This window comes from Hydra vulgaris, chromosome 06, assembly GCF_038396675.1.
Source record: "Hydra vulgaris chromosome 06, alternate assembly HydraT2T_AEP".
Taxonomy (NCBI): Eukaryota; Metazoa; Cnidaria; class Hydrozoa; order Anthoathecata; family Hydridae; genus Hydra; species Hydra vulgaris.
In genome coordinates this window covers 25,461,824-25,482,500 of record NC_088925.1, presented here as the reverse complement: position 1 = coordinate 25,482,500, position 20,677 = coordinate 25,461,824, and the positions used below count along the sequence as shown (strand labels likewise).

General features: G+C 28.4%; 1 protein-coding gene across 1 annotated transcript in view; it reads right to left on the bottom strand.

Moving 5' to 3' along the window:
- The window catches only part of LOC101237421 (voltage-dependent P/Q-type calcium channel subunit alpha-1A), a 171,320-nt gene that overhangs the window by 18,933 nt on the left and 131,710 nt on the right, over nt 1-20,677 (bottom strand). The window contains exon 33 of the mRNA XM_065799704.1: nt 18,066-18,169. Within this exon, the coding sequence (XP_065655776.1) occupies nt 18,066-18,169 (104 nt within the window). The remainder of the gene's footprint in view (nt 1-18,065; nt 18,170-20,677) is intronic.

Here is a 20,677-nt window from a genome sequence, read left to right as displayed (position 1 = left end):
AGACAATGCATTAAAAGATTTAAAGAATGGTTTAATTACTCAACGACAAGCAGCATTGAAATTCGATATACCAAGATCAACATTAAAAAATAAAATAAAACAGACATATCCTAAAAAGTATGGTGGTCAGCAAATATTTACATCAAAAGAAAAAGACATGTTTAAGGCATATGCAATAAAATCATCTGAGTTTGGTTTTCCTGTTGATAAATATGATTTAAGATGCATAGTAAAAGGGTATTTAGAGAAAAAAGGCGTCGTTATAACTCAGTTCAAAAATAATTTTCCAGGTGGCAATTGGATTCGATCTTTTTTAAAAAGAAATCCAGAACTCACAGTAAGATTTGCAAGCAACATAAAGCGAAAGAGAGCAGAAATAGGAACGACTGTGATTGATTACTTTATAAATCTATCAAATGAAATAAGTAATATATCACCTGATAATATATGGAATTATGATGAAACCAATCTCAGTGATGATCCAGGTAAAAAAAAAATATTAACAAAGCGTGGATGTAAGTATCCTGAACCCATAATTAATTCTACAAAGACCTCGTTCTCTGTAATGTTTTGTGGCAATGCTAATGGTAAATTGCTACCACCTTATGTTGTTTACAAAGCTGAGTCGTTATGGAATACATGGATGGAACATGGGCCACCAAAAGCACGTTTTAAGAGATCAAAAAGTGGTTGGTTTGACTCAACATGTTTTGATGACTGGTTTTTCTCTTTACTTCTTCCAAGACTTAAGAAGGCTCAAGGAAGAAGTGTCATTATAGGTGATAACGTATCTTCACATTGGAGCATTGCAGTACTGGATGCATGTCAAAGCAATAACATAGGATTTGTGGCATTACCAGCAAACTCTACACATCTCACGCAGCCATTAGATGTTGCCTACTTTAGACCTATGAAGATTAACTGGCGCAAAATATTGTGTGAATGGAAGGAGAAAGGAAAAGGAAGGAGAGCTGCTTCTCTTCCTAAAGATGAATTTCCTAGACTTTTAGACCGTTTAACTACCAACTTAAATGAACAAGGAAATGATACCCTTAGAGTTGGTTTTCGCAAAACTGGAATTTTTCCATTAGACAAGTCTCAAGTGCTTTCACGACTACCATGTTGTAATGTAGGTTTAGACTCAACTATTGATTTAGTAAGCCAATCATTTTTAGATCATTTATGTAAGTCACTGGATGATCCCTCAGATGGTTCTAAAAAACCAAAGCGACGAAAAGTATGTGCTGTCCCAGGTAAAAGCTTATGTTCAACAGATCATCTTGTGTTATAAATGAAAATAATAGATTAAATTCAAATAATGTAGATACACCGATCTGTATTATAAATACAATTGAGACCAACAACATTGACTTTGCTGGCCCAAGTACAAATACTGGAACTACTGAGACTTCTAATCTAATTTTTGCGGATGTAAGTTTAGTCGTAGAAAGTCATACAGAATCTTTAGATCATTCAGCATTAGGCAAAAAGAACTTTCAAAATATTTATAAAACAAAAAATGTTTGTAAAAAGGAGAAATTGTTAAATCTTGTAGAGAATTGTTATTTAATTGTTAAATGCAATGGAGAGTTAAATCCTGGACAGGTTTGTTTATTTATTTTGAATTATTTATATTTAATTAATCAATTAGTAAACTTTATAACTAATTATTTTAATAACTAATATTATTTAATGTAATAACTATTGAATAACTTTAAAGTAACTTTCGAAATTTTTTTTCCTGAAGTTATGAAAAAAAATGGACTTAACTAGAAATGGTCACTACCAGCAGTGCAACTTTTTTTTCCCCAATCTGAAATAGTCGATTTTATTGAGGAACCAAAGAAAATTTCGAAAAGAGGTAATTATTCAGTTCCAGAACTTTTCACTAAATTTTTTAAAACATTTATTTAGTCATTTTTGTTTACTTTATACCTAAACTGTTTTGTTTACTTGGTACTTTTACTTGTTTACTTTGTACCTATATTTTATTTACTGTATACAAGAACTTTGTTACTAAATCTTTTTTTGTCACTTTATTTTTGTAAATTTATTTTCTTTGCCTAAATATTGTTGTTTTTATTGTTGTTTTGCTTCCTTTAGTCCCTTTTTACAGGGTTGGGCCAAAGTCACCCTAACACACAGGGTGACTTTGGCCCACCATTTAAACCACCCAAAAGACACTTCAGGTAAATAATTTTCAAATGGGAGACAGATAGTTTTAACTGTCCTTTCTATGTACTTCTAATAGTACTTAGTGTTTGAGGAAATAACTTTTGTGGCTTTCATGCAATAGACATTAAGGTGCAAAATGGGCCAAAGCCACCCAATCTTACGGTATTTAAATTTTAAAAATTTCAATAAATATATATATATATATATATATATATATATATATATATATATATATATATATATATATATATATATATATATATATATATAGAAATGTTTAGCCAAAAGATTTTTTAACAAATATGGTAAATATTCCAGGTAACAAAAGAAAAACTATTCAAAATAAGATGAGTAAAATATATTTATTAGTTAAATTTTGACATATTTAAAATATTTGACATATTTGAAATATTTAAAATTTAAAAAAAAAATTTTTTTTTTCCTCTAACACAGACACAGTGTTAGAGAAAATTTTTTTAAATATTTGTCAAAATTTAACTAATAAATATACTTTACTCATCTTAGTTTGAATAGTTTTTCTTTTGTTACCTGGAACATTTACTCATATATAAATAGACATATATATATATATATATATATATATATATATATATATATATATATATATATATATATATATATATATATATATATATATATATGTATATATATATATTTATGTATATATATATATATATACATATATATATATATATATATATATATATATATATATATATATATACATATATATATGTATATATAATCTAAACGATTTCCTTTGTCCCTTGGAGATTCAAGTTAACAGGAATTTACTGTATATACATGAGTGTAAAGTGTTTCTGTGATTGTAAATTGATATTAATGGCTTTTCTTAAGAATAAGGGGAGTAGTAATTTTCATCTGTAAACTGGTATTTTAATTGCCATGTGTATTTTTTAATTTGTTAACCATGACCAACACACATTGTTGTTACTCCAGAGAGGTTTGTTGATAGTTTATTGATATTTATAACTGGTATGCAGTATTTGAATAATTCCAATAAATGATGAATGTTGAAATTTTATTTTATATTTATGTATTCAGATTTTTAAAGTATTTTACTCTATTATTCTTTACTATACAGTAGCTTTTTTTATGTTAATTCACCTCCCTAAGCCCATGAAGGTCACTACAGACCAGGGTGTTACTTAATTGTGGTTATAACCCTCTCTCAAATCTATAACTCCAAAACAGGAACCTTGACAAACAAGGCAGCAACACTGAGAAACAAGTTAAGCAAGGTACTACCAGGGACGTGGTGGGATTGAACTCGGAACCTCTTGCTGATGAAGCAAGCGCTCTACCACTGCACCACTACCATATAGCAAGAAGCTGTAAATTATAAAAATTCTGTGTACCACTAATGAACATGTTTGTCTATTATTGGATATTTTATAGAAACCTAGTTATTATTTGTTTTAGAAATGGCTCACAAAAAAGATTATACACCTCCAAAAATAATAGTTGACCAGGAAACCCCTTTCAAAGATAACAAACATGGCAAGATATGGTGTATAGCATTTTTGAAACAACATTCTAAAATAGCTGAATGCGTAGCCTAAAATTTATGTACTACAAGAGATGTTACCCAAAAATGTATCAAGAAAAGGTTTTTGGAAGTTGAAAGTGATCTCAAAGACATAAATCTCATTGAGATAATGAAATATTTTGATGAAAACATGAAGATGAAAATGCGCTTTTCTCAAATCCAAAATCAGGAAATATTCTTGCTAGAAAAGGAGATAAAAATTTGTATCCTTGTTCAGGCAACAGAGAAAGAAAATTTGACTGTTCTGATTAATGTAAGTGCTGCAGGAGAATTGGCACATACTATGTTTGTATTTAACTATGCAAGAATACCGTCATTAGTTTCAAAAATTTTCATGACTGAGTTATTGGTTGCTCATAAAGTGAATGGATGTACTCAAGAACATTCTACAAATATATGACAAATGTTTTTCATCCTTGGCAGACTATGAAAAATATTGAAAAACCAGTTATATTTTTTTGGATGGAAAAAGTCACAAAGTTTGAATGGAAAAATCACAACTTTGCACTTGTCCAATTTCTGCTCTGACAATAATATTGAAGTCATAGTACTCAACCAAAATTCTATGCTTATCTTACAACCCATGAATTGGGCTTTAGTATTAAGGCCTTATAAGTTGTTATGGCAAAAAGTGGTAAAGATTTGGAAAATGTAACATTTGAAACAAGTCCTTCAAGACAACACTTTGCTCCACTCTTAAAAACAACCATAATAAAAATTTCTGCTGAAACAGTGGAAAATGGGTTTTGCATGCAGAAGGACTGTACCTCTTTAACCCAGAGCATGTTGACATGATTATAATTCAAATTCAAAACCAAAAAAAGATTCATAACTCTGTGACTCAAAAAGCCAAAACCAAAAAAAGATTCAAGACTCTACATACCAAAACAAATATTTAAAAATATTAGAGAAAAAAATCGAAATAATTTTGTCAAAAGACAAGATAAAATTATTCAAAGATTTTTATTAAAAAAGTCGCCAAGCTAAAAATACTTTTGCCTAATGAAGGTATATCCTATATTTGATTTTGACCAATAGTTAGTAAATTGACATAGTAAATGAAGAATCTTCGAATCCTGTACCAGCAACAAATAATGCAAATGCCAATAATTCTCCAAGAGGAATCTGATAAATTCCTAATTTTTCTTATAATACATATTATTCTGAACCCCCTACTTCTTTACATACCAATTGTTAATCCAAAAGACAGTCAACATCTGCAATCTTGGTTGATAAGTCAAATTCTGCATCAAAATTAATAACTTGAATTTCAATGAGTCATCTAAAGAAATTCAAACAATTTTATTTTGTCGTATAAATTTTACTGATTCCGAACCCAGCTCTTCTTCACAAACATATTGCTTGTCCATAAAAACTTCAGGTCTCAATTCTTCTAATATGGAAAATATAGGCCATGAAGTTATATGAGGTATTAATAATTCTTTATTAAAATGCAGTCAAAAAACACCTATTAAAACAGTTAATTTTGGCACTTCAAACTATGTGATTCTATCTCATTTGATTCTATCTCCTTTTAAATGAAACTTATTTTGACCTAAAACTGATGAAACAAAAAAATACTAAATTGAATGAGAAAATACCATTTACAATAACAATTGCTGCATGGATTTTTTTAAACTTAAAAAGAAGAAAAAGTGTCAACGCAAAAAAATAGATTCCAGTCTTCGAATTTTAGATTCCAATTTTCTGAAACTGAAATTTACCCCAAAAGTGATGAAAGTAACTAGTTTGGAGGATCGAAACAAAATAACGTACCATTCAGTACATTAGTTTCTTCTCAAAAAAAAACTATCAAAGAAAAGTTACATTATAGTTTTATATGAGGGGCAACCTTTTCCTAGAGTCATTGAAAATACAAATAAAAATGAGTTTGAAGTAAGCATGATGACATTTTTAAAAGGAAACACCTATAAATGGCCAGAGAAAATAGATAAAACGTGGTACCAAAGAAAAACATCATGGAGTACATTTATCCTCCAATACTCATTGACAAAAAAAGATTTTACAGTGCAAAAGAGATGCAAAAACAGTCAACTTTTAGTTTTTGAATTGTTACCAAAGTTTTTAAGATACTTGTGATTTTTATTAACAAAAATGAGTTTATGATCAACTAAGATGAGAAACTTTCTATTGTTGATTCTGATATATATTTTTTAAGTGCATGCAAAAATTCTTTATTTAAAGATATATCTAGTTATTAAAATAGGGAGCAAAAAATTAAAAAAGTTTTGTTGCTTAATCATATCATAAATTAATGAATATATGAAAGGCTGATAAGTTTATGTTCATTGGTTACTTATAAATAAATAAAAAATTGAGTATGAGTTTAAATAAGTTCTTTAGTGCTAATCACATTGTTAATTTCAAAAAAAAACATCAATTTTGAAAAAGTTTATTAAAAATAAAAAAATAAATTTTATTCTATTACATTTTATTTTCACTCCAATAATTAAAATCACCTACATGGATTTCCATGATTAGGTTATGTTCATTACTGGATGTCTATGGCAAATTTATGTTAATTACTAGATGCCTATGACTAGGTTATGTTCTTTACTGGATGTCGATGACAAAGCTATGTTCAGTAGTAGATGTCTATGACAAGATTATGTTCATTACTGGATATCCACGACTAGGTTATGTTGATTGCTGGATGTCCATGACAAGGTTATGTTCATATCTGGATGTTCATGACAAGGTTATACTCATTATTGGATGTCTATGACAAGGTTATGTTCATTTCTGGATGTCCACAACTGGTTTTTTCCCATTTGTAACACAGTAGAAATATTAATTAAGAACTTTACACTTCAAGTATGCTCAGTACTGAAACTTTTACAATATTAATAAAATTTTACAAATACCAAAATTTTTTTCTTAAACTGCCAATATTTAGGATGTTTACCAAGAAAATTGTATATTATATTAACACTAATAACATATATATATATATATATATATATATATATATATATATATATATATATATATATATATATATATATATATGATTTTTTTTTTTAACATCTTTGTTTCCACCAAGGCTGCAAGCAACCACTATTAGAGTTGGAAGTTACTGGAAGAGAAAAGATGAAGTTTATAGAGCAAGATAACAATTCACAGATAATAAAATGAGTTGCCTATCATAAAAACAGAGACACAAGTAAAACCATGAGTTGAATCAATAAGATCCAGCATTCAACATCTTAAACTGGAAACAATGTATTATAAATACATTTGCGCCAGCCTAATAGATGAAGAACGATTGCAAGGCTGGTCAACAGATATATATATATATATAAATATATATATATATATATTTTTTTTTTTAGATTATTCACCTCCCCAAGGCCCGAGGGGGCCACTACAGTTGAGGAGGCTACTCGTTTTTTTGTGTTTTTTTTGTTTTTTAGTTGTTATTTGTGGTGCAACCCTCTCTCAACTCTTTAACTCCGAAACACGAACCTTGCCGAGCAAGGCCGCTGCGCGGATAAACTAAGTTGAGCGCGGTACTTCCAGGGACGTGGTGGGAGTCGAACTCGAAAGGACGTGGTGGGAGTCGAACTCGAAACTATATATATATATATATATATATATATATATATATATATATATATATATATATATATATATATATATATATATATATATATATATATATATATATATATATATATATATGTATTATATATATATATATATATATATATATATATATATATATATATATATATATATATATATGTATATATATATATATATATATGTACATATATATGTGTCATAAGTTGATGAACTTTTGTTTAAAAGTAATGGGATGGGTTTTATTCTGATTAATTTTCAAAAAAGGTCACCCACAACACGCAATTTTTAATATGGTATATATAAGAAGTATTTGCAAGCAGCAGCAGCATGACTTTCTGTAGCCTCGAATTCTTGAACCTTATAGAACTTCCCAAAATTTTCAATGTATATTCAAGAATTATCTTCAATCATAATGTCCATTAAAAAAGTGCTTCCAATACCAAAAGAAATAAGATAATCTGGATGAAGAATTTCAAAAAATGTATGAAACAAAGAAAATGAAGCTTTTGACATCACAAAAAAGATTGTGAATGGCTCTACGTTGAGAACAAAAAATTGTATCATCCTTAGATTGAAAGAAAAAGACAGGTCAGATACAACTAGAAAGGCTGCTAGTTCAAAAACTATCTATCTAAAAGAAGATATACGACTTTGAAGTCTACTTCAAATACATTAAAGGCAAAAGCAACAGTATCAACCTCGGAATATGAGTCATATTCCAAACAGTCCATAAGTACTAGCAAGAACTATAGCAAAACCAAAACTGCAACCAAATTAGTAACAACTTCAAAGTTATCAACGAGCAAAAAAACAATCACTTGTCAACAGTTATCTCAAGATGGGATTAACAATGAATACAATTTATGGAAGAGTATAAAGATGATTGTAGTAGATACTACAACTGTAAACACTAAAAGAAAGTATAAAAACATATACAAGTCTATTGCAGATATTGCTTTTACCTCACCCAAATAATTGCAATATAACTTAAACAATAAAGTACAAGGAATAGATAATAACAAAAAAAAAAACACCTCGAAACACTGTTTCCAACAAAGGAAGAAACTGATAAACTTAATAAGAAGGAAAGGAATACGTCAGTTAGTTACAAAGACATTATGCTGAAAAAAATTAGATGAACCACAACTTATTGATTGTTAACATCATATTTTTAACCAAGATCAAGAACTTGGAGGAAACAACATGTCACTCAATATTGAACTACTGAAACAGCAGGATGGCATGGTGATATAAAATTTCTATTTCATTTAACTCAGGTATTCCCCTTTTTAGAAGAACCTGGAGTGTTTCCTATAGTTAAGTTTCCAAAAAATACATAAACTAAATAATGCAAGATGGAATTCTCGAGCAATACTAGCTCTTTTGGTATTTATTTTTCTACCAGAGAAAAGAGACTCACTACTTTACATTTGAAAATTCATCTCTTACAAATGGAAAGATAATTGGTTGACTGACCAAATGTACAATGCAGATGATTATTTGAAGCTATGTAACAGCTTGCATGGTCAAGAAAGCATTAAACTCAGCCCAAATTTAGCAAACATACATGTACTGTGTACAATTTACTTATTGTGCATATGTTTTCAGTATTTTGTTGCACCACCCTTGGCTTTTATAAGGCAATTCTATTTGGCATACTTGCATAGTATTTGGAAATTAACTGTGTAATATCCGGGTTATAAAACCATACATGATCGATGCGTTCAATTAGGTCATGTTTGTTAGTAGTAGTGACCTTGTTTACTCTGTCTTTCAGATTGTGCCATATCCCTTTAATTGGGTTCATATCAGGACTACTTGCCAGCCAGGGCATCACCTCTATACCGATGTCAACAAAGTAATCGTTGATAATGTTTGTCCTATGGCAGGGTACCCCATCTTGCATGTAAATGCAGTTTCCATCAGGAAACCAGTCATCTAGGTAAGGAATCAGACAAGTTCTTATAACTTTCTTGTACAGTTTAGCATTCATCATGCCATCTACAATGTATAGACATCCAGGTCCTTTGAATAATATCACACTCCAAACCATGACTTTAGTCAGATGTTTGACCTTCTATGCCAGACACTGTGGAAGAAATTCTTCTCCTGGCCTTCTTCTTACATAGGAGCAGTTGTTGTCCAATATTTCTAGTGTTGATTTATCAGAAAAACATACCTTAAACACACACATACACATATACAGTGGATTACACAGACTACTGTTGCAGGTTTACAGTTATTACAATTAATCTTATTCTATTAATTTAAACTAAGTTTAATTTAATTTGTTTGTCGCTAATCAAATTTAAAAATTATTTTTCTGGAAAGTATGGAAGTAATCAAACATTTAGACAACTCCCCATTTCCCAGTCCTCCACTGTCCATGTAGCAAATTATTTGGCCATAATAATCTTTTCTTTATCATTGCAGTGGTCAATTTCAGTTTCTTTATTGTTCTATATGCCACCAAACCAGCTTCAATTATTCTTCTTCGCACAGTCCTGCTACTCATCTAAACACCTAAAGTGTGTAAACAACCATCAATCTGCGTGATGTCATTTTGCTGTTATAATTAGAGAGTCTCGCCAAAGGTTGATTACCTTGTTACAAAGAAATCTGCTTTCTTCTGCATTTTTTTTTATGTTTTGGAGTACCTGTTGAGCCATACTGCATGTTCTTTTTTATGCTTGACACGATGCTCTGAGTCACCCCACATTTTAAAGCTATCTGACATTGAGTAAGCTCTGTAATCTCCGAGAGAACCTTAATCTGACCCCGTTTATGGGGAGATAAGTCACTTTTTTTTCCCGTTGCTACTAAAGTAAATAAATAAAACAAATAAACAATAAAGACGATAATTTTGCACTTGAAGTTAATGGTTTCAGGACTTCAAATTGAGTCATTTTTGGGTGCGTGACTGCTTGTAAAATAATCCCTAGCTAATTGCAAATATTTGAAAAAAATTAATATTCATACCTAAGAACATTACCAACGTATATTTTAAAATTTCAAAGTACAAAATCTAATATGCAGGCACTAAAATCCCACAGGCATGTCCCAGGAATGATTTAAAGTATAAAACTTATTTACTATAATGCGTTGTAATGACAAAAAGTACAAGTAAAGTCTAATTTTTAGAATTTTCTCAATTATCGTAATAATTTGGCCAATACTGTATGTATATAGATATATATATTATTATTATTATTATTTTATAAACATCAATAAATACGAATTTTTCTCGATACTAAATTTATTTTTTAAAAGAAAGTTTTGCTGGATTATTGTGACCAGCGTCTTCCCAGGAAAAAAAGTTCTATAGAATTTCTATAAACTTTTGGAACATATGGCTTATATAAATTATATAGAAATGCTATAAAATTTCTATAGCATGTCTATTAATTTCTATTGAAATTGCTATAAAACTTTTTTTTCTATAAAATAAAAAGTAGAAAAAAAAGTTCTATTGGAATTTCTATAGAAATTAAGAGAGGTTCTATAGAAATTCTATAGAATTCTTGAGAATTTCTATAGACCGTATGTTTCAAAAGTTTATAGAAATTCTATAAAACTTTTTTTCCTGGGTTTAGCTTGAAAGTTTTTTTTTTTTATACCTTATTTTTAAAATGGCACTTCTATTTTATGTCAATGGGATGGTTTTGTCTTTTTCCAACATAAGTGCGCCTAAAATGGTGTCTAAAATTTTGTTAACACATATAGTCTCTCATCTAAATTGATACCATTTTGTTGAGGGGCACATTAGTGGTACTGTATTTCAAGTGCCTCACAAACTTTCCTATCAAACTTTTTAACATCGACTTATAGAGTTCTGCAACTGTCCCAGTTAATTTGTTGTGCACAATGTCTCATGTGTGTGGCTAATGCAGGTTGTTCTGTTTTATTTCCTATTGTACTGTTTTTGTGTTGTTGCATGCGTGTTTTTATTTGCATTTTTGTTTCATCTATATACTTTTTGCTACAATGACATTTAATAAGGTAGACTCCTGGGTGACTGTTCATTTGTAGTTTGGATTTATTTCTTGATGTTAATATTGTCTCTAGGTTCAAGTTTGATTTGAAGCCCGTTTTATATCCTGCCGTCTTAAACACCTTACGCAATTTGGGAGACAATATTGGTACCCAAGGTAATGAAATTGTTGGATACGTACTGGTGGTGTTGTCAATGTTTTTAGTAGTCACTAGAGATTTTTTGTACTTTTGTTTTATTTATTTTATGATTTTTATGAGATTGGACTGTTTGTAGAAATTTTGACAAATACTTGAATAAGGAATTTCAGTTCATTTTCTATGTTTCTGACTGCATACATTAAATGGTCTATGTACAAAACCCTTGAATATTCCATTTAAAATATGTGGGTCATGGTTTGATGTTGCCTTAACTTGAATGTTAGTAGTTGCATTTTTTCTGTGTATTTTAAATTCATATTTACCATTTTTGTTATTTATTATGCATATGTCTAGAAAATTTAATGTTTTTTTGTCATTTTCAAATTTGATATTATATTGTATTTTTGGATGCTGTTGATTAAGTTTTATCTTAAATTGATCAGCCTGGGCAATGTTAGAAACTCTGGCGTGACTGTCATCTACGTATCTATAAAACGACTTTAAATCAATAAGCGGGTTGGTTTTCAGCGCTGCATTAAGTGCTCTTTTTTCAAGATAATGAAGAAAAGATTCAGCCAAAACTACCATAAACGAAAGACCTATCGGACCTGAATTTTCAAGTTCATGTATTTCATTGTTCCATAAAAAGTATGATCGGTATAAAATTAGTTCTATCAGAATTTTTATTTCTTTCATATTTAATTTTGTCGCTTTTTTAAAATTATCGCTCACCTCTAATAAACTTATGAGTAATTCAGTTGCTAGGAGGAATTGACAGGTATAAGTTTATAACGTCCAATGATACCTGAATTTTGTCACTGGATATTTCCATAATATTGCTTTTTCTACAAATGTTGTTGCAAATTTTTTAATCAAACTGGGTTTTCATTTAATATTGGTTGTATTAGTTTTACTAAGTAATTTGAGATTCCATAGTTTGGTGTGCCTATTGTAGATACTACAATTCCCATTGGGTGAGATTGTTCAGGCTTATGTGCCTTCAGTAAACCATACATACGAGGTGGTATCAGGTCACTGGGATAAATTTGCTGATATTTATCTTTTGTGAACCGAACTTTTTATTTAATTTTGATATTTGGACTTTGATTCTTATTCTGTAACTTTGTGTTGGGTCCTCAATGATAATTTTAGTTGGCCCAATTTGTTCTCAAATCTTTTTTATTGCTGTTTCATGAGGGATTGTTACAAAGCCCATTCCTTTAAGTATATATTCAAAAAGTATATATACAAAAACGCAAATAAAACACATGCAACAACACAAAAACAGTACAGTAGGAAATAAAACAGAAAAATCTGCATTAGCCACACACATGAGACATTGTGCACAACAAATTAACTGGAACAGTTGCTAAAACTCCATAAGTCAATGCTAAAAAGTTTGGTAGGAAAGTTTGTGAGGCACTTGAAAAACTTGAAATACATCACTAATGTGTCACTTAACAAAATGGTATCAATTTAGATGAGAGACAATATGTGTCAACAAAATTTTAGACACCATTTTAGGCACACTTATGTCAGAAAAAGACGAAACCATCCCATTGACATAAAATAGAACTGCCATTTTAAAAATAAGATATAAGCAAAAACAAACAAAAAACTTTAAAGCTGAAGACGCTGGTCACAACAATCCAGCAAAAATTTCTTTTAAAAAATAAATTTAGTATTGAGAGAAATTCGTATTTATTGATGTTTATAAAATAATAATTTACATACTCTCATACATGATGTCTACATTCAAAATATATATATATACATATAAATTAGGGTGTGACAATTTTCACTTTTTTTTTGAAATTTGATGATGGCTTGTATTTTTTTTTGTAAATCAGTATGCAAAACAGAAACTAATATTTAAAAAAAAAAAAAATATTTTAAGCTACCTTATTTTACCCTTAAACTATCCTTTTTTGGACTTCTTTCTTAATACACAATCTGTTGAACGATAGTTTTTATTCTTAAAACTATCGTTCAACAGATTGTGTAAAGGAGGGTCTTTGTTACTTTCATTGGAGTGTTAATAAATTCATTAACTGCTTCAGTTGAAAAATGACATGTTAGAGGTGGTTCAGTAACATTACTCCAGTCTATAAGTTCAGACAAACAGGTTGCTTCCATAATGATGGCAGGAGTCTTTCAAATCCTAAAAGATCTATCTACAAATTGAAACGCATCATTCCCTGCTCCTCTTATTTCAACTATTTTATCAACTGCTTCTTTTCGCTCATCTTTAATTTGACTACAGAGCATACTCTGCAAAACTGATTCAGGGTGAGCATACCATGCTGATCGTTTGAAAGTGGGTAAAACAATGTCAATTACCTCATGAGTTTGATTTTTTAGTTATTGCATATGTTTAAGTAAATTTATTGGTCCTTCCACCCAGCAAGAATTTACTTTAATGTTAAACCAGTTGGAAATATAGGCACCTACTATGTACTCAACAATCATCCATACAAGTTTTTTATTAAGTTTTTTTTCAACCCATTGTATTACTCTTCTTGCCCATCCAATATTTACATTAGTACTATCACAACCTATGGCTTCCAATATCAAATGCAAACATCTTTCTTTAAGCCATTCAATTAAATGATCAGCAATTATCTCTGCAGGTTTTTTAAAATCTGATTCTTGAGGAACAAATGAAATAGATAATTTCCACCAGGTTCACTGCACACAGTATAATGTTCTTTTATTAAACCTGGGAATTTTCTGCCTTAAACATCAAAGAAAATTTTAGGGTCATCTTTCTACCATCAAAAAAAAAACTCAAACCATTATTGTTAAGTTCATTTTGGAGTTTTAAGGTCAACTTTTTTCTATTTTTTTCTTGAGCTTGCTTAACTTTGTTGTGGTCAATAATTAAGCAAGTGTTTCCTTCAGTGACAATTTTAGCATCAATAAAGACAGCAGTTGCTATTTCTGCAGTTTCTCTTAAGCCTGTATGAGGCCTTAGCTTGCTAATGCTATATTTTTTATATTCATGGTGTTATATAATACACTTTTTTTTTACTTCTTTTGTTTTTGAAATATTAATTTTTATTTTATCATTTGTATCTTCACAGACTTCATCTGAGTCACTCTTTGGTGACTCAGATAAAATGTCCTGGTCTGTTTTATATTTTTTTATTTGTGAAACCTGATTTTCTATTAAATGTCATTTAATTTTTTATTTTGTTTTTGAGTTTCAATATGATCGATGCCAGCTATTCGAAGGATAGCTTTGGTTCCAACGTTTTCTCTTTGATATCTAGCAAAGTTCAACTCAAGAAGAAGAATTTTTTTTCTTTTTTACAAGTGATAATGTGAGCTTTTCTGTCACAGCTTTCTTCACAATTATTCTTTAAGCAAAAAAATATTTTACAATTGCATGTAAACAAATCAAAAAGTTTATCAAGTTTTCCATGAATCTATTTCTAATTGGTGAGGCTACATTGCCATTTAACAGCCAATAACCACAAATCTTTTAATTTACATTTGATTCTTCTTTCAGAACTAATAACTGGACTTTTTCCACTGTAACAAAATTCCTGGAATAATATCCTTTACAAGCTGATCTACAGCATAGTTTCTGTAATCTTTTCCACTAATCTCCCTTAAATATAGGCCATACTTGAGAATATATCTAGAAGTTAGGAGCTCTGATGGAAGAAACTCTGATCTCTTTCCAATCAAGTTACTAAGTTGACAAGCTGATTTACTTCTGGTTTTGGTGATATACAACATTTATACAAAAAAAAATTTTTTAAAAGATTCAAAAAATTGTTTATCCTACATAATCCAAAGATAACATAAACATTGCGAAAAGGAGAGTGTATTTAAAACATAATTGTTGTTTACACGTTGTTTGTAAAACTAAATTTTGAAATGCACCATTTTGTGCACAATGTTAAATTTTAGTTTACTATATGGTTTGGTAAATAAATGCACTCTTCTTCGGAGATAATGGCAAACTTCAGTTTCAAGAATAAAAACTTAGTCCAAAAAATTATAGTTTAAAGGTGAAAAAAAGTAGCTTAAAATACTTTTATTTCAAAAAAAAATTGTTTTCATGTTTTGCATACTGATTTACAAAAAAAAAAAAAATAGCTATCATCAAATTTCAAAAAAACATGAAAACCTTAATATATATATATATATATATATATATATATATATATATATATATATATATATATATATATATATATATATATATATATATATATATATATATATATATATATAGTGTATATATGTTATAGTGTATATATATATATATATATATATATATATATACACTATAAAACAATCTATAGTGTTATATATATATATATATATATATATATATATATATATATATATATATATATATGTATAATTATTGTTTATGCAACACAATGATCGCAAAAAGTGACCAACAGAGCCGTCCAGTTACGTAGATCTGGAAGATGTGAAAATAGAAGTAGATTGTAGATGATGTCATTGGGTAAGAATCATAAATGAATGTAAAGCCTATTTTGTAGGAGGAATAAAATTTAGCAACTCAGGAAGAGAGGAACCATAACTCACACTCTAGTCATCCTTAGCGAATGATAAGACAATGGTCTATGAGTAAACAAGTCAATATAAATCCACTGGTTTATTAATGGTAACTATTACTAAAATAATCGCACCATACAAAAACAATAAAATAAGTAGATAACAAAATGTCAGTAAAATGGTAATAAATGATAGTTCGGGCAATATAAAAAGAAAAAATAGGCTAATAAATGTGGTACTATTTATGGTCTAAACTCGAAATAATAAATTAAAAACTGATAATTACCTGTGTAACATAAAAATATATAAATGTTGGTAATGTAACAAACTCATAACATAAAACTCACAAAGTGCTAAAATACATGGGTAAATACATGTTAAAATACATGGGTGTAAGAGGTAGAAAAATGTAAATACATATGAATATCATGTACACTTACACTAAAAGAGACAAACGCATACACATGCACATATGCACATGTATTAAAATAAACAATTTAAATGTATAGAAATAACACAAAGCAAATAGAAAATAGTAATTAATAATTAAAAGTAACTTACTGTTTCTTTTATGGCTGTAATATTTCTTACAAATATAATAAGTAAATACCACTCATAAACACCAAAACTAAGTTAAGATGGTTTGTGGTTAGTACGAAAGTAGTTAGTAGAAAATATGGTAGAAAATTTGGTAACTCCAATAGTATATGAAATATAAATCTTGCCTGATAAGTAGAGATAATAGCTATCACACAAAACAGACTTAGAGTAATTAAAAAATGATTAGCCAGAAATAAAAAAATACACAAACATAAATCAGTAGGCAGAGAATAGTGAGAAAATAAATAGATGAGACAATAAATGCAATTTTTTACTAAAAGCTTATAATCACTGAAAAATGTAACATTAAAAAACAATATTGTTGACAAAACGACCAAAAGAACATTAGTGAAGACTGCATAGTGCAAACCACAACAAACTAACTTAGCGACATCAGATCAAAAAAATTAGATAGAAACAAAAAATTCCAACCAAGAATAGATTTGTTATAAAAATATGCTAATACACATTTTTGTGTAAGATTTTTGCGCTGTTATGCTTCTCACAAATATATGGTCTCATTCACATATTATAACACAAATCTGAATAAATATACAAGGATAAGGTCAAAAAAAGATTATGGACAAAAGTATATAATAAAGAACAAATATTTGATCTACTGATTTTAGAGACTGTTGATGTATTGCATTAGTATGCTCTGTTTGGTCGTCTAGTATAGTCTCGTTATGTTTTTTTGTTCAATTTCAAATTGGGTGAATAGAAAGCTAAACACACTCACTCCTTGCACTTATGGGCTAGCACATCAGAGCCAGATGTAAGACCTACAGAATGAATTTCAATTGATCGAATGCATACATTAGTCATTGTAGGCCACAAGCCATCATTCTTAGCCAAAAGAGCTACTGCCCCGTGCTGGAATGATGTGCTATGGAGTGAGATTTTCAATAAGCACATAGTTAGCAAATGCTGATCCGACCGGCATTGTGGAGCTTCTGAATGAATGTGTGCATGAGTGTCTGCATAGTCATTAGGCTATAAAGCGCACACACCCTAATATATATATATATATATATATATATATATATATATATATATATATATATATATATATATATATATACCAGATACCAGCCTCCTAACTAGCTAGAGCTCTGAAACTTGAATCATAAGCTTATCATTATTATAATTATGGAGAATAAATAATTAAAGTAACAAACTAAACAATTTAAGGGTTAAATAATAAAATTAAATAATAAGTTAACAAAAAGATAAAAAAAAAATTTACTAATTGTAAAAATAAAAAAAAGTTAGTTGAAAACATTTTTAACATTTGAACCTTTTTTTAGCTTTAGAATTTTCTGGCATTTATTTACAACAAATTATACATAAAACATGCATTACAACAAAAAATGCTTAAAAACTTCCTTAGCTAGTTTTCTTACTGAAGCTAAAGGTAACAAACCTGAACAATATTTGTGTTGAACTAAAATAAGTACGGAAGTTGTTGTCTTCATTTATATACTGCCATTGATCTTCACTTGAATTAATCGCTATTTGAGAGAAAATCTAAATAACATTTAAAACAATTTACTTTTTTGTTTAATATTTTGATTGGGTTTTTTTCTATTTATGATTATAAGATCTTTGTTTATAATCATAAATAGAAAATATTTATCAAAAGTTAATAGATGAATTTCAAATTTTTCATATAGATGAATTTCAAATTTTGAAAAATAAATTTTTCAAATAGTTAATAGAATGAGAATAAGAAAAAAAATTATTGTATTGTTTAAAAATGATAGTGTTTTAGCAATAATTCAGAAAAAAAAAATTATATATGAACTCCACATATCATATTAGTGAAGACCTTGGTTGTCCCCTTGAACTTATTCAATTTACATAAAATTTTTAACAGATCATTTTTAAATCTTGATTATGGGTGGGGAGTGTACCAATAATCACCATGAATCAATATACAAATATTCTGTTTAAAATTTTATGTAAATTGAACAAGTTCAAGGGGAATGCCAAGATCTTTATTAATTTATATGTGGGGTTCATATATAATATATAATTTTTTTTAAGTTATTGCTAAAAACTATAATAAACTTTTAAACAATACAATAAAAATACAATAAAAAAACAAAATCGAATTACTCAATACTGGAACCACCAAGTCTACACTTCTTAGTGCATAAATACTCAACACCTTGTTTATGTTATTTTGAAGTACCTATCTGATTGCAAAACTAAAATTGACACAAATTGTTTTGACATTGAACAATTGAATTATGAAATGAACTATTGAAAATAAAATGAACTATTAAATTTGCATTTTTTACATTGAAGTAAATTTTGCTAATTACTTGGTATGTTTGCATTGTCTGTGTAGTCTATGTTTTGTTTTTCATCCTTTGCTTGAACTTTCTCCATTGTTTCAGCTTCAGTCAAAGGTTCTCCTTCAATTTTTACATTTTATTTTAAATTTGTAGATATGCTTATCATAGACATAACTTTGTTGCATAACTGCTTTTATTGCAGATTCTAAACCATATTTAATTGTTATGTGCGTTTTGTTATAACATTCAGTTAAAATACTTGTTGTTGGTGTTGATGAAAATGATAATGGACATTATGCGGTAGTGATGCTGGATCTTCAAATATTTCTGTTATTTTAAATTTGCCACTTTTATAGAATATATTTAAATAAAGAAAATTAGTTTTATCGACACTTTTGCATTTTGATTATTTATAATATGATTTAAAGATGTTTTATAAGGTATGTTTAATGTGATAATATATTAAAACATCTAGTGGATGCGAAATATGACTTAAAGGAGTTTAAGTCATATTTTGCATCAAAAAGTGTTGATACACAAAAGTGTTGATAAAACTAATTTTCTTTATTTAAATATATTCTATAAAAGTGGCAAGTGCTTTACCAGAACACGCGCAGTTAATGCTTTTCAGTTTTAATATATATATATATATATACATATATATATATATATATATATATATATATATATATATATATATATATATATAGTATATATATATTATATATATATATATATATATATATATATATATATATATATATATATATATATATATATATATATATATATATATATATATATATATATATATACAGGGCCGCTAAGAGGGAGGGACAATTAAAGTAAATTGCCCCAGGTATCACAGTATATTGGGCATTAAATATGCTTTAAAAAGAACAATAAATTATAATTACTTAATAAAAATTTAAGACTACCTATTTTGCATATAATATTGAAATTGTAAATTTATTGTAAAACCAATGTGTGGGTAAACAAGTTTATAATGTAGTAATTTTATTGGCTTTGTAAACTTTGTTTGTATATATAATAAAATAATTACTACTCTACAAGTTTTTTATTTACAATTTGAGCGCACATTTATTTATAGGCCATTTGTTTGCACAAAAAAAGTAATATTTTATGGGGAATTTCATTACGACTATATTTCAGCAACTAAGTAAATAAAGAAATAAAATTTATCACTAATGGATTTTTATATTGCGAAAATAGAATTTGCTTTGCAATTTATATCATTAAATTAATTCTAAACCTTTTAATATATTCTTTGCATTGTCAAAAGTTTGAGTATGATTATTTAATCTCTAATGCCTCCAAAATTGGATCAGTTGTCCAAAACTACTAGGAGAAAAAAGCTTTCTGATACTTTTTTGTGGTTCTAGCCAACAGTTTCACCAGGATACTTTCTTGTAAAAACTGGAAGTATAGTTTATAAAAGTATAAACTGGAAGTATAGACAACTGTGTGTCTCCTTTAGAATTTTTATGACATTACATAAATCAACATCTGAAGGCAAACGATTAAGACAAACAACCTGATTGTCATCTTGACTATCTTTGTATGACCATGGGCAAGGAGCAATGTGCTAGGTGATTCTTTCCATTAACTTAGATTTGGCCAATGGCATGTCTTATGAAGAAGTTATTTCAAATTTTTTTTGCTAAGAAGACCCGGCAAAAGACATTACTAGAGTAGCATCAACATAATTTCAGAT